The sequence below is a fragment of the Oncorhynchus tshawytscha genome, linkage group LG16 (assembly GCF_018296145.1).
Source record: "Oncorhynchus tshawytscha isolate Ot180627B linkage group LG16, Otsh_v2.0, whole genome shotgun sequence".
Lineage (NCBI taxonomy): Eukaryota > Metazoa > Chordata > Actinopteri > Salmoniformes > Salmonidae > Oncorhynchus > Oncorhynchus tshawytscha.
The window spans coordinates 22,699,362-22,714,381 of NC_056444.1; the positions used below are offsets into that span (position 1 = coordinate 22,699,362).

The 15,020-nt window shown below is 46.1% G+C and overlaps 1 protein-coding gene across 2 annotated transcripts in view; it reads left to right on the plus strand.

Annotated features, from left to right (window-relative positions):
* The window catches only part of LOC112215524 (guanine nucleotide exchange factor VAV3), a 127,361-nt gene that overhangs the window by 59,786 nt on the left and 52,555 nt on the right, over positions 1 to 15,020 (plus strand). For both annotated transcript variants that reach the window (XM_042298986.1, XM_042298987.1), the window contains exons 5-10: positions 7,759 to 7,870; positions 9,488 to 9,580; positions 9,890 to 9,958; positions 10,221 to 10,324; positions 11,925 to 12,024; positions 12,236 to 12,331. In XM_042298986.1, the coding sequence (XP_042154920.1) occupies positions 7,759 to 7,870; positions 9,488 to 9,580; positions 9,890 to 9,958; positions 10,221 to 10,324; positions 11,925 to 12,024; positions 12,236 to 12,331 (574 nt within the window). The remainder of the gene's footprint in view (positions 1 to 7,758; positions 7,871 to 9,487; positions 9,581 to 9,889; positions 9,959 to 10,220; positions 10,325 to 11,924; positions 12,025 to 12,235; positions 12,332 to 15,020) is intronic.

Sequence of the window (15,020 nt, forward strand, 5' to 3'; positions counted from 1 at the left end):
CCCACACAGACACACAAGGAGTCACAAACCCACACCGTCACACAAAGAGTCACAAACCCACACAGACGCACAAAAAGTCACAAACCCACACAGACACACAAGAGTCACAAACCCACACATGCACACAAAGATTCACAAACCCACACAGATACACAAAGAGTCACAAACCCACACAGACACACAAAGAGTCACAAACCCACACAGGCATACAAAGAGTCACAAACCCAAACATACACACAAAGAGTCCCAAACCCACACAGACACACAAACAGTCACAAACCCACACAGACACACAGTCACAAACCCACACAGACACACAAAGAGTCACAAACCCATGCAGACACAAAAGAGTCACAAACCCATGCAGACACACAAAGAGTCACAAACCCATGCAGACACACAAAGAGTCACAAACCCACACAGACACACAAAGAGTCACAAACCTATGCAGACACACAAAGAGTCACAAACCCACACAGACACACAGTCACAAACCCATGCAGACACACAGTCACAAACCCACGCAGACACACAAAGAGTCACAAACCCACGCAGACACACAGTCACAAACCCATGCAGACACACAAAGACTCATAAACCCATGCAGACACACAAAGAGTCACAAACCCACGCAGACACACAAAGAGTCATAAACCCATGCAGACACACAAAGAGTCACAAACCCACGCAGACACACAAAGAGTCACAAACCCACGCAGACACACAGTCACAAACCCACACAGACACACAAAGAGTCACAAACCCACGCAGACACACAGTCACAAACCCATGCAGACACACAAAGAGTCATAAACCCATGCAGACACACAGTCATAAACCCACGCAGACACACAATGAGTCACAAACCCATGCAGACACACAAAGAGTCACAAACCCACGCAGACACACAAAGAGTCACAAACCCACGCAGACACACAGTCACAAACCCACACAGACACACAAAGAGTCACAAACCCACGCAGACACACAGTCACAAACCCATGCAGACACACAAAGAGTCATAAACCCATGCAGACACACAGTCATAAACCCACGCAGACACACAATGAGTCACAAACCCACGCAGACACACAGTCACAAACCCACGCAGACACACAGTCATAAACCCACGCAGACACACAAACAGTCATAAACCCACGCAGACACACAGTCACAAACCCACGCAGACACACAGTCATAAACCCACGCAGACGCACAAAAGTCACAAACCCACACAGACACACAAAGAGTCACAAACCCACACATGCACACAAAGATTCACAAACCCACACAGATACACAAAGAGTCACAAACCCACACAGACACACAAAGAGTCACAAACCCACACAGGCATACAAAGAGTCACAAACCCAAACATACACACAAAGAGTCCCAAACCCACACAGACACACAAACAGTCACAAACCCACACAGACACACAGTCACAAACCCACACAGACACACAAAGAGTCACAAACCCATGCAGACACACAAAGAGTCACAAACCCATGCAGACACACAAAGAGTCACAAACCCATGCAGACACACAAAGAGTCACAAACCCACACAGACACACAAAGAGTCACAAACCCATGCAGACACACAAAGAGTCACAAACCCACGCTGACACACAAAGAGTCACAAACCCATGCAGACACACAAAGAGTCATAAACCCACGCAGACACACAAAGAGTCACAAACCCATGCAGACACACAAAGAGTCATAAACCCACGCAGACACACAAAGAGTCACAAACCCATGCAGACACACAAAGAGTCACAAACCCACACAGACACACAAAGAGTCACAAACCCACGCAGACACACAGTCACAAACCCACACAGACACACAAAGAGTCACAAACCCACGCAGACACACAGTCACAAACCCATGCAGACACACAAAGAGTCATAAACCCATGCAGACACACAAAGAGTCACAAACCCACGCAGACACACAAAGAGTCATAAACCCATGCAGACACACAGAGTCACAAACCCACGCAGACACACAAAGAGTCACAAACCCACGCAGACACACAGTCACAAACCCACACAGACACACAAAGAGTCACAAACCCACGCAGACACACAGTCACAAACCCACGCAGACACACAAAGAGTCACAAACCCACACAGACACACAGTCACAAACCCACGCAGACACACAAACAGTCATAAACCCACGCAGACACACAGTCACAAACCCACGCAGACACACAGTCATAAACCCACGCAGACACACAGAGTCACAAACCCACGCAGACACACAGTCATAAACCCACGCAGACACACAAAGAGTCACAAACCCACGCAGACACACAGTCATAAACCCACGCAGACACACAGTCATAAACCCACGCAGACACACAGTCATAAACCCACGCAGACACACAGTCATAAACCCACGCAGACACACAGTCATAAACCCACGCAGACACACAGTCATAAACCCACGCAGACACACAGTCACAAACCCACGCAGACACACAGTCATAAACCCACGCAGACACACAAAGAGTCACAAACCCACGCAGACACACAGTCATAAACCCACGCAGACACACAAAGAGTCACAAACCCACGCAGACACACAGTCATAAACCCACGCAGACACACAGTCATAAACCCACGCAGACACACAGTCACAAACCCACGCAGACACACAGTCATAAACCCACGCAGACACACAAAGAGTCACAAACCCACGCAGACACACAGTCATAAACCCACACAGACACACAAAGAGTCACAAACCCACGCAGACACACAGTCATAAACCCACGCAGACACACAAAGTCATAAACCCACGCAGACACACAGTCATAAACCCACGCAGACACACAAAGTCATAAACCCACGCAGACACACAGTCATAAACCCACGCAGACACACAAAGTCACAAACCCACGCAGACACACAGTCATAAACCCACGCAGACACACAAAGAGTCACAAACCCACGCAGACACACAGTCATAAACCCACGCAGACACACAAAGAGTCACAAACCCACGCAGACACACAGTCATAAACCCACGCAGACACACAGAGTCACAAACCCACGCAGACACACAGTCATAAACCCACGCAGACACACAGTCATAAACCCACGCAGACACACAGTCATAAACCCACGCAGACACACAGTCATAAACCCACGCAGACACACAGTCATAAACCCACGCAGACAAACAGTCATAAACCCACGCAGACACACAAAGAGTCACAAACCCACGCAGACACAAAGTCACAAACCCACGCAGACACACAAAGAGTCACAAACCCATGCAGACACACAAAGAGTCATAAACCCACGCAGACACACAAAGAGTCACAAACCCACGCAGACACACAGTCACAAACCCACACAGACACACAAAGAGTCACAAACCCATGCAGACACACAAAGTCACAAACCCACGCAGACACACAAAGAGTCACAAACCCACGCAGACACACAGTCACAAACCCACACAGACACACAAAGAGTCACAAACCCACGCAGACACACAGTCACAAACCCACGCAGACACACAAAGAGTCACAAACCCACGCAGACACACAGTCATAAACCCACGCAGACACACAGTCACAAAACCCACGCAGACACACAGTCATAAACCCACGCAGACACACAAAGAGTCACAAACCCACGCAGACACACAGTCATAAACCCACGCAGACACACAAAGAGTCACAAACCCACGCAGACACACAGTCATAAACCCACGCAGACACACAAAGAGTCACAAACCCACGCAGACACACAGTCATAAACCCACGCAGACACACAAAGAGTCACAAACCCACGCAGACACACAGTCATAAACCCACGCAGACACACAGTCATAAACCCACGCAGACACACAAAGTCATAAACCCACGCAGACACACAGTCATAAACCCACGCAGACACACAGTCACAAACCCACGCAGACAAACAGTCATAAACCCACGCAGACACACAAAGAGTCACAAACCCACGCAGACACACAGTCATAAACCCACGCAGACACACAAAGAGTCACAAACCCAAACCCACGCAGACACACAGTCATAAACCCACGCAGACACACAGTCATAAACCCACGCAGACACACAAAGTCACAAACCCACGCAGACACACAGTCATAAACCCACGCAGACACACAGTCATAAACCCACGCAGACACACAGTCATAAACCCACGCAGACACACAGTCATAAACCCACGCAGACACACAGTCATAAACCCACGCAGACACACAGTCATAAACCCACGCAGACACACAGTCATAAACCCACGCAGACACACAGTCATAAACCCACGCAGACACACAGTCATAAACCCACGCAGACACACAGTCATAAACCCACGCAGACACACAGTCACAAACCCACGCAGACACACAGTCATAAACCCACGCAGACACACAGTCATAAACCCACGCAGACACACAAAGAGTCACAAACCCACGCAGACACACAGTCATAAACCCACGCAGACACACAAAGAGTCACAAACCCACGCAGACACACAGTCATAAACCCACGCAGACACACAGTCATAAACCCACGCAGACACACAAAGAGTCACAAACCCACGCAGACACACAGTCATAAACCCACGCAGACACACAAAGAGTCACAAACCCACGCAGACACACAGTCATAAACCCACGCAGACACACAGTCATAAACCCACGCAGACAAAAAGAGTCACAAACCCACGCAGACACACAGTCATAAACCCACGCAGACACACAGTCATAAACCCACGCAGACACACAGTCATAAACCCACGCAGACACACAAAGAGTCACAAACCCACGCAGACACACAGTCATAAACCCACGCAGACACACAGTCACAAACCCACGCAGACACACAGTCATAAACCCACGCAGACACACAAAGTCACAAACCCACGCAGACACACAGTCATAAACCCACGCAGACACACAGTCACAAACCCACGCAGACACACAGTCATAAACCCACGCAGACACACAGTCATAAACCCACGCAGACACACAGTCATAAACCCACGCAGACACACAGTCATAAACCCACGCAGACACACAGTCATAAAAACCCACGCAGACAAACAGTCATAAACCCACGCAGACACACAAAGAGTCACAAACCCACGCAGACACACAGTCATAAACCCACGCAGACACACAAAGAGTCACAAACCCACGCAGACACACAGTCATAAACCCACGCAGACACACAAAGAGTCATAAACCCACGCAGACACACAAAGTCATAAACCCACGCAGACACACAGTCATAAACCCACGCAGACACACAAAGTCACAAACCCACGCAGACACAGTCATAAACCCACGAGACACACAGTCATAAACCCACGCAGACACACAGTCATAAACCCACGCAGACACACAAAGAGTCACAAACCCACGCAGACACACAGTCATAAACCCACGCAGACACACAAAGTCACAAACCCACGCAGACACACAGTCACAAACCCACGCAGACACACAGTCATAAACCCACGCAGACACACAGTCAAAACCCACACAGACACACAACACAGTCACAAACCCACGCAGACACACAGTCATAAACCCACGCAGACACACAGTCATAAACCCACGCAGACACACAGTCATAAACCCACGCAGACACACAGTCATAAACCCACGCAGACACACAGTCATAAACCCACGCAGACACACAGTCATAAACCCACGCAGACACACAGTCATAAACCCACGCAGACACACAGTCATAAAACCCACGCAGACACACAGTCATAAACCCACGCAGACACACAGTCATAAACCCACGCAGACACACAGTCATAAACCCACGCAGACACACAGTCATAAACCCACGCAGACACACAGTCATAAACCCACGCAGACACACAGTCATAAACCCACGCAGACACACAGTCATAAACCCACGCAGACACACAGTCATAAACCCACGCAGACACACAGTCATAAACCCACGCAGACACACAGTCATAAACCCACGCAGACACACAGTCATAAACCCACGCAGACACACAGTCATAAACCCACGCAGACACACAGTCATAAACCCACGCAGACACACAGTCATAAACCCACGCAGACACACAGTCATAAACCCACGCAGACACACAGTCATAAACCCACGCAGACACACAGTCATAAACCCACGCAGACACACAAAGAGTCATAAACCCACGCAGACACACAGTCATAAACCCACGCAGACACACAGTCATAAACCCACGCAGACACACAAAGAGTCACAAACCCACGCAGACACACAGTCATAAACCCACGCAGACACACAAAGAGTCATAAACCCACGCAGACACACAGTCATAAACCCACGCAGACACACAGTCATAAACCCACGCAGACACACAAAAACCCACGCAGTCACAAACCCACGCAGACACACAGTCATAAACCCACGCAGACACACAGTCATAAACCCACGCAGACACACAGTCATAAACCACACAGTCATAAACCCACGCAGACACACAGTCATAAACCCACGCAGACACACAGTCATAAACCCACGCAGACACACAGTCATAAACCCACGCAGACACACAGTCATAAACCCACGCAGACACACAGTCATAAACCCACGCAGACACACAGTCATAAACCCACGCAGACACACAGTCATAAACCCACGCAGACACACAGTCATAAACCCACGCAGACACACAGTCATAAACCCACGCAGACAAACAGTCATAAACCCACGCAGACACACAGTCCCACGCAGACACACAGTCATAAACCCACGCAGACACACAGTCATAAACCCACGCAGACACACAGTCATAAACCCACGCAGACACACAGTCATAAACCCACGCAGACACACAGTCATAAACCCACGCAGACAAACAGTCATAAACCCACGCAGACACACAGTCATAAACCCACACAGACACACAGTCATAAACCCACGCAGACACACAGTCATAAACCCACACAGACACACAGTCATAAACCCACACAGACACACAGTCATAAACCCACACAGACACACAGTCATAAACCCACACAGACACACAGTCATAAACCCACACAGACACACAGTCATAAACCCACGCAGACACACAGTCATAAACCCACACAGACACACAGTCACAAACCCACACAGACACACAGTCATAAACCCACACAGACACACAGTCATAAACCCACACAGACACACAGTCATAAACCCACACAGACACACAGTCATAAACCCACGCAGACACACAGTCATAAACCCACGCAGACACACAGTCACAAACCCACACAGACACACAGTCATAAACCCACACAGACACACAGTCATAAACCCACACAGACACACAGTCATAAACCCACGCAGACACACAGTCATAAACCCACGCAGACACACAGTCATAAACCCACGCAGACACACAGTCATAAACCCACGCAGACACACAGTCATAAACCCACGCAGACACACAGTCATAAACCCACGCAGACACACAGTCATAAACCCACGCAGACACACAGTCATAAACCCACGCAGACACACAGTCATAAACCCACGCAGACACACAGTCATAAACCCACGCAGACACACAGTCATAAACCCACGCAGACACACAGTCATAAACCCACGCAGACACACAGTCATAAACCCACGCAGACACACATGCATGCAAACATGTGCACAATCACATGTGTATGACGGCGCGTAGGCTGATGATAACAACAGCAGTATAAATGTTACATTATTAAAATGGTAACCCGTTTGTGTGTGTGACAGTGAGAAAGGTGTGGAGGACGAGGAGGATCTTTATGACTGTGTCTATGATGATGAAGACGGAGGAGAGATCTATGAAGATCTGATGAAGGCTGAAGCCGTCCGTCCTCCTCTGGTTAGTTCAAATCAAGTCAAATTGTTTTCGCCACATGCTTTGTAAACAACAGGTGTGGACTAACAGTGAGATGCTTACTTAAGGGTCCTTTTCCAACAATGCAGAGTTAGAGTAAATATAAAAATAGTGACACAAGGAATAAATACACAGTGATATCGAATAACAATAATGAGTAAAAATAACACGGCTATACAGGGAGTTCCAGTACTGAGTCAATGTGTATGGAGTTCTCTCTCTCTCTCTCTCTCTACTTCTCACTACTTCTCTCTCTAATAATACTCAATGAGTAATATTAATTAACATGAGAACACAGTAAGAAATGAATGAGGCCAATAATGAAGTAGTGAGAATATTACTCTCGGTTTACAACCAAATAGCATTGAAGTTGACTTTTAGATTTTCTGTGTGGTCTTTCTGTGATATATTTTTATTTTTGCTTAGTGATACTTTAGTTGGGCCAGATTTTCTGGGTGTTGTCCTGGGGCTTTGTTGGGTTGGTAGCTGGCTGAGGGGACTCTTGGGGGTCACTTGTTTTTAAATGATTCTAACATTTGGTGGCTCTTTTTTGATATTAATCAGAAGAGGGAATTGGCCTAATTCTGCTCTGCGGGTGTTGTTTGGAGTTGTCCTCTATACTCTGAGACTCTTACAGAACTCCACATGCAGGGTTTCAATTGGGTGTTTGTCTCATTTGTCAAATACTTGCTTGGTAAGCGGACTCCACACTTCACTGCCATAAAGTGCAATTGGTTCTATTATTGATTTGAATATTTTGAGCCAGATCCAAATTGGTGTGTCTAATTTAATATATATTTGAATGGCATAGAAAGCCCTCCTTGATTTGACTTTCAGTTCATCCAAGGCCAGCTTGAAGTCCCCTGTGGAGCTATTTCTTTGTCCCAAGTTTGTGTAGGTGTGTGTTCTATATGAATCGAGCCCAGTAGAAAAGCTTCCCTGACATCTAGACCTTTTCTGCCATAACATAATGTGTGTCTTGTTGAAATCGACTGTCATTGCCCAAGTCTGACAGAACTGCTGCAGATGATCTAGCTGTTGCTGTAGCTCCTATTTTGTCGGTGACAGCAGTACCAGATCATTTGCGTACAGGAGGCATTTTATTCCTGTGTCTTTAAGACTGAGACCTGCCTCTGATTGAGAATCACACCCGGCCAAACACAAAGAAATAGAAAACATAGAAATAAAGAAACTAGAATGCCCACCCTAGTCACACCCTGGCCTAACCAAAATAGAGAATAAAAGCCTCTCTATGGCCAGGGCGTGACAGACTGCACACTTGTTATTTGGGTACATAGATTTGTTGACATGTGTCCATTTTCCATTTTGGGTTATGATGTGGTACGAAAGTTAAACTAAGCTCATGAGGCATTTCTAAGTTATATTGTTCAAGAAGCAATAGGTGTATATCATACATTTATAAGTAAAAAAAATGATGTAGCAGGTATGGATTCTAGCTTTAAGGCTCTGCTTTGACAGCTGTGTGTGTGTGTGTGTGTGTGTGTGTGTGTGTGTGTGTGTGTGTGTGTGTGAGTGTGTGTGTGTGTGTGTGTGTGTGTGTGTGTGTGTGTGTGTGTGTGTGTGCGTGCGTGATCATTACAGAAGCAGGTAGAGACAGACATCAGGAGCTGCTGTCTGACAGAGATCAAGCAGACTGAGGAGAAGTACACAGAGACTCTGGACTCCATAGAGAAGGTAAGGTGTTACTGCCAAATACATCCCCTACCCCTCTGGTGCTACAACCAAATACCCCCCCCTTCATACTGTATTCTCACAATCCTCTTCGTTCATTAACCATTCCGTTCATGACCTTATGAAAACCGTCCCTTATGTAGGCAGACACTATTTCAGATTAAGATTGTTCTGATAAATGACTTGTGTTGTGCAACAAGTCGTTATTTGGCTGACCCAAATAGTTCCCGTAAACATGCAGCAACTGCTTACCTACCTCTCCTGTTTAAGTGGAAGGGACTCTTTTTCTTACGCTCTGCTTTTCACATCCAGTATTTTATGGCACCTCTTACGACATTCCTGTCCTCAGAGGAGATGAAGAAAGTGTTTGTCAACATTCCGGTAAGTTACAGGACAGAAACCCCAACCATCCACATGTAGATGGTACAGATAGAGATTGCAGTGACATTTTAGTCATTTAGCAGACGCTCTTATTCCAGATTGACTTACAGTCGCTGGATTTAACTTGCTACGTTGAGTAGTAAAAAAGCCAACACATATCACAGTTATTGCAAGTAGACACCAAAATATCAGCTAATACCTGTGGTCCCAAGTCCTATGGGTCTTCAGTGTTTGTTTGTCATGGACTGTTGTTGTGTTTCAGGACCTGGTTAAGGTTCACAAGAGTCTCATGGTGGAGATCCAAGACTCTGTCCGCCATAAAAGTGCTCAGAACATCTACCAGATCTTCATCCACTACAAAGAGAGGTACAATTCCACAGAACCATCCCACTGGGCACAGACGTCAGTTCAACGTCTATTTTTGAATTACATTTGCTTGTAAAATCTTGAATTCAACGTGAAATCAACAACAACAACAAAAATCACATTGAATTTGTGTAAAAAGTTACATGAAAAAAAGACGAAATTCCCAGTTTTCCGTGTTGAAAGAAACAGTGTTGATTGAACCAGCCTGGGTTTTCTGTCTCGTTCTCTCAATCTCTTGTTCTTTCGATCTTTCGATCTCTTGTTCTTCGTTCCTGGTTCTCTCTCGCTCTCTTTCGCTCTCTTTATTGGCATGGGAAACATATGTTTACAAATGAAATACACAATAAACAAAAATGAAATACACAAGGGAACATTAGTAAACAATAGACCCACAAAAGTTTCAAAGAATATAGACATTTAAAATGTTATATTATTGGCTGTGTACAGTGTTGTAACAATGTGCAAGTAGTTGAAGTATGAAAGGGGAAATAAATAAACAGATAAATATAGGTTGTTGGTGCTCCACTTGTTGCCCCTTTCTCATGGCAACGGGCCACACATCTTGCTGCTGTGATTGCACACGGAGTTATTTCGCCTAACAGATATGGGAGTTTATCAATGTTGGAGTTGTTTTCAAATTCTTTGTGGGTCTGTGTGACCTGTGGGAAATATGTGTCTCTAATGTGGTCATACATTTGGCAGGAGGTTAGGAAGTATTGCTCAGTTTCCACCTCATCAGTGAACACATAGCCTGTCATCTCTCGAGAGCCAGGTCTGCCGATGCCGGACTCTCTCTGTATATAGTCAATGATTTTCTTAATTGAGGGTCAGTCACAGTGGTCAGGTATTCTGCTACTGTGTACTCTCTGTTTAGGGCCAGATAGCGTTCCAGTTTGCTCTGTTTTTTGGTTGATTCTTTCCAGTATTTAGTTATCTTTTTGCTTTCTCATAATTTGGTTGGGTCTAAATGTGTTTCTGTCCCGGGGATCTGTGGGGTCTGTTCGTGTTTGTGAACAGAGCCTCAGAACCAGCTGGCTGAGGGGACTCTTCTCTCTGTAGGTGATGGCTTTGTGGTGGAATGTGTGGGCATCGCTTCCTTTTAGGTGGTTGTAGTATTTAACAGCTCTTTTCTGGATTTTGATAACTAGTAGGTATAATTGTAATTCTCCTCTGCATGCATTGTTTGGGGTTTTGCATTATACACAAAGTATATTTTTGCAGAATTCTGCAAGCAGAATCTCAATTGACTGTTTGAATTCTTGGTTGGTGAGTGGACCCCAGACCTCACAACCATAGAGGGCAATGGGTTTGATAGCTTATTGAAGTTTTATCCTCATGAGTTTTATGTTCCTTTTGATGACATAGAAAGCCCTTCTTGCCTTGTCTCTTAGATCATTCACAGCCTTGTGGAAGTTACCTGTGGCGCTGATGTTTAGGCCGAGGTAGGGTTAGGGTTAGGGTTAGGGACCATTATTTTAAGTCTTACTGAGATTCACTGTCAGGGCCCAAGTCATGTCCCAAGCCCAAGTCTCTCTCTCTCTCTCTCTCAATTTATTTCACCTCAACAATACTGACTTTAATATACTGATATCTTTTCCAGATTGCTAATATATGGGAAATACTGTAGCCATGTAGAAACGGCCATCGTTGCTTTGGATGACATCTGCAAACACAGAGAGGACATCCGGATGAAGCTGGAGGTAAAGTCTGCATCAGTCTAAATCAGTGGTCAGATACAGCCATCTAGTGTTTACCATAGGTATTACGGGCCATGGCACACCAACTGCAATTATTATTATTTTTTTCAATTAATAAGTACTATATTTTTTTCTCTAAATGAATATGTTTTGTGTTATATTGCAGTGACAGTTCAAATACCATGCGGTATGATTTATTTATTGTGTTTGCCAGGAATGTGCAAAGAGAGCCAACTATGGAAAGTTTACACTGAGGGATCTGCTAGTGGTCCCTATGCAGCGGGTACTCAAGTATCATCTTCTTCTACAGGTAAGATATATATCTTCAGAGAGCTGAGAATGACTTCCATTCAACTGTTACCTCAGTACCAGGGATAAAGCTGCACTACTGACGATCACCAGTTACCCGTGTTTAAATCATACACTAGTTCTGGACGCCTCTGGATGTACAGTACCAGTCAAAAGTTTGGACACACCGACTCATTAAAGGGTTTTTCTTTATTTTTTACTTTTTTCTACATTGTAGAATAATAGTGAATATATCAAAACTATGAAATAACACATATGAATTCATGTAGTAACCAAAAAAAAGTGTTGAACAAATTTAAATATATTTTATTTATTTGAGATTCTTCAAAGTAGTCACCCTTTGCCTTGATGACAGCTTTGCACACGCTTGGCATTCTCTCAACCAGCTTCATGAAGTAGTCACCTGGAATGCATTTCAATTAACATGAGTGCCTTGTTAATTTGTGGAATTTCTCTCCTTCTTAATGCGTTTGAGCCAGTCAGTTGTGTTGTGACAAGGTAGAGGCGGTATACAGAAGATAGCCCTATTTGGTAAAAGACCAAGTCCATATTATGGCAAGAACAGCTGAAATAAGAAAAGAGAAATGACGGTCCATCATTACTTTAAGACATGAAGGTCAGTCAATGCGGAAAATGTCAAGAACTTTGAAAGTTTCCTCAACCATCAAGTGCTATGATGAAATGTCTCTCATGAGGACCACCACAGGAAAGGAAGACCCAGAGTTACTTCTGCTGCAGAGGATAAGTTCATTAGAGTTAAATGAACCTTAGATTGCAGCCCAAGTAAATGCTTCAAAGAGTTCAAGTAACAGACACATCTCAACATCAACTGTTCAGAGGAGACTGTGTGAATCAGGCCTTCATGGTCGAATTGCTGCAAAGAAACCACTACTAAAGGACACCAATAAGAAGAAGAGCCTTGCTTGGGCCAAGAAACACAAGCAATGGACATTATACCGGTGGAAATCTGTCTACTGGTCTGATGAGTCCAAATTTGAGATTTTGGGTTCCAACTGCTGTTTTTGTGAGACTTAGAGTAGGTGAATTGGTGATCTCCGCATGTGTGGTTCCCACCATGAAGCATGGAGGAGGAGGTGTGATGGTGTGAGGGTGCTTTGCTGGTGACACTGTCCTTGATTTTTTTTGTTTTCAAGGCACACTTAACCAGCATGGCTACCACAGCATTCTGCAGTGATACGCCATCCCATCTGGTTTGCGCTTAGTGGGAGTATCATTTGTTTTTCGACAGGACAATGACCCAACACACCTCCAGGCTGTTTAAGGGCTATTTGACCAAGAAGGAGAGTGATGGAGTGCTGCGTCAGATGACCTGGCCTCCACAATCACCCGACCTCAACTCAATTTAGATGGTTTGTGATGAGTTGGACTGCGGAGTGAAGGAGAAGCAGCCAACAAGTGCTCAGCATATGTGGGAACTCCTTCAAGACTTTCTGAATGTCGTAGTCATACAGCAAAAATAGAATGGAGGAAAAAGAATAAGCAAGAGAGTGCCTGAAAGAGATAAGAAGAGGGATAGAGAGAAAAGTAGTGTGTGTGAATACCCTGATAAGGCATTACTGCAATCAGTCAGTCAGGCTGCCCTCTGGTCCTGACTCCTGCAGCTCTAACGTTAGTCCTAGGCCACCACTGCATGGGCGGACATGTTAGCAGTCAGGGGCAAGGTGGAAAGGTGTGTGTGGTTGTGTACGCTCCTAGGGGGTTGACGTGTGACTGGCGGTCAGCTCCGAGCCGTCTTCTCTTTCTCTCCCTTCCTCCCTGTCGGTGCAATCCATTCCACTCCATAGGACAGGAGGCACTGTTGCGTAGGAGAGAGCCAGTCAGAGCTGTCTGTCTGTCTGTCAGGGCTGTGTGTGTGTGTGTGTGTGTGTGTGTGTGTCTGTTTGTCTGTTTGTTTCGGGCTAGGAGGTCTGCATGTGGACCCTGGGGACCTGGCCTGGCCTGTACCAATCCCCGATCCACTCCAATGGAGGGAACACGCTCCCGGGGTAGTGGGAGGGAGGGAGGAGGAAGGGAGTGGGAGAGGGAAGTGAGGGAGGGAGGGGAGGAAGAGGTGGGAGGAAAGAGTGGAGGTGAGTGCTTAGATCAGGGAGGAGAGGTAAGGAGGATAGAGGGCAGGTAGGTCTTTCTCTCTGTTCCCTCTGTAATTATTTCATAGTGGCTCCCACCAGTCCCCAACTCACTATAACCAGAATCCATCAATATGCCAGTCGTGTCAGAACCCTCTTTCTTTCTCTGTCTCTCTATCACTCTTTCCTTTCTTCCCATTTCTCTATTTATTCCGAACTCACTATAACTGGAATCCATCAATAAGCCTTTTCTCTCTCTCGCTCTCTCTTTTTCTCTCTTTTTCTCTCTTTTTCTCTCTCTCTCTCTCTCTCTCTCTCTCTCTCTCGCTCTCTATCTCCCTCTCTTGCTACCCCCTCCCCACCTCTCCCATGGGCTCACTGTGTAGGTGTGTGTTAGGACCAGAGAATGAAAAATAGGGTCCTGTCGCATTGCTTGTGATAATAATTCCCAGGTTCAGCTTGAGTGATAGCTGGGATTTGAGGAGTTCTAGGCAGACACATACGGCCCAGCAGGAGGGGGCTGGGGCAAAGGGGCTGGGGGCAAGGGAGCTGGGGTGAGGGGGCTGGTGCGAGGTGGCTGGGGGCGAGGGAGCTGGGGTGAGG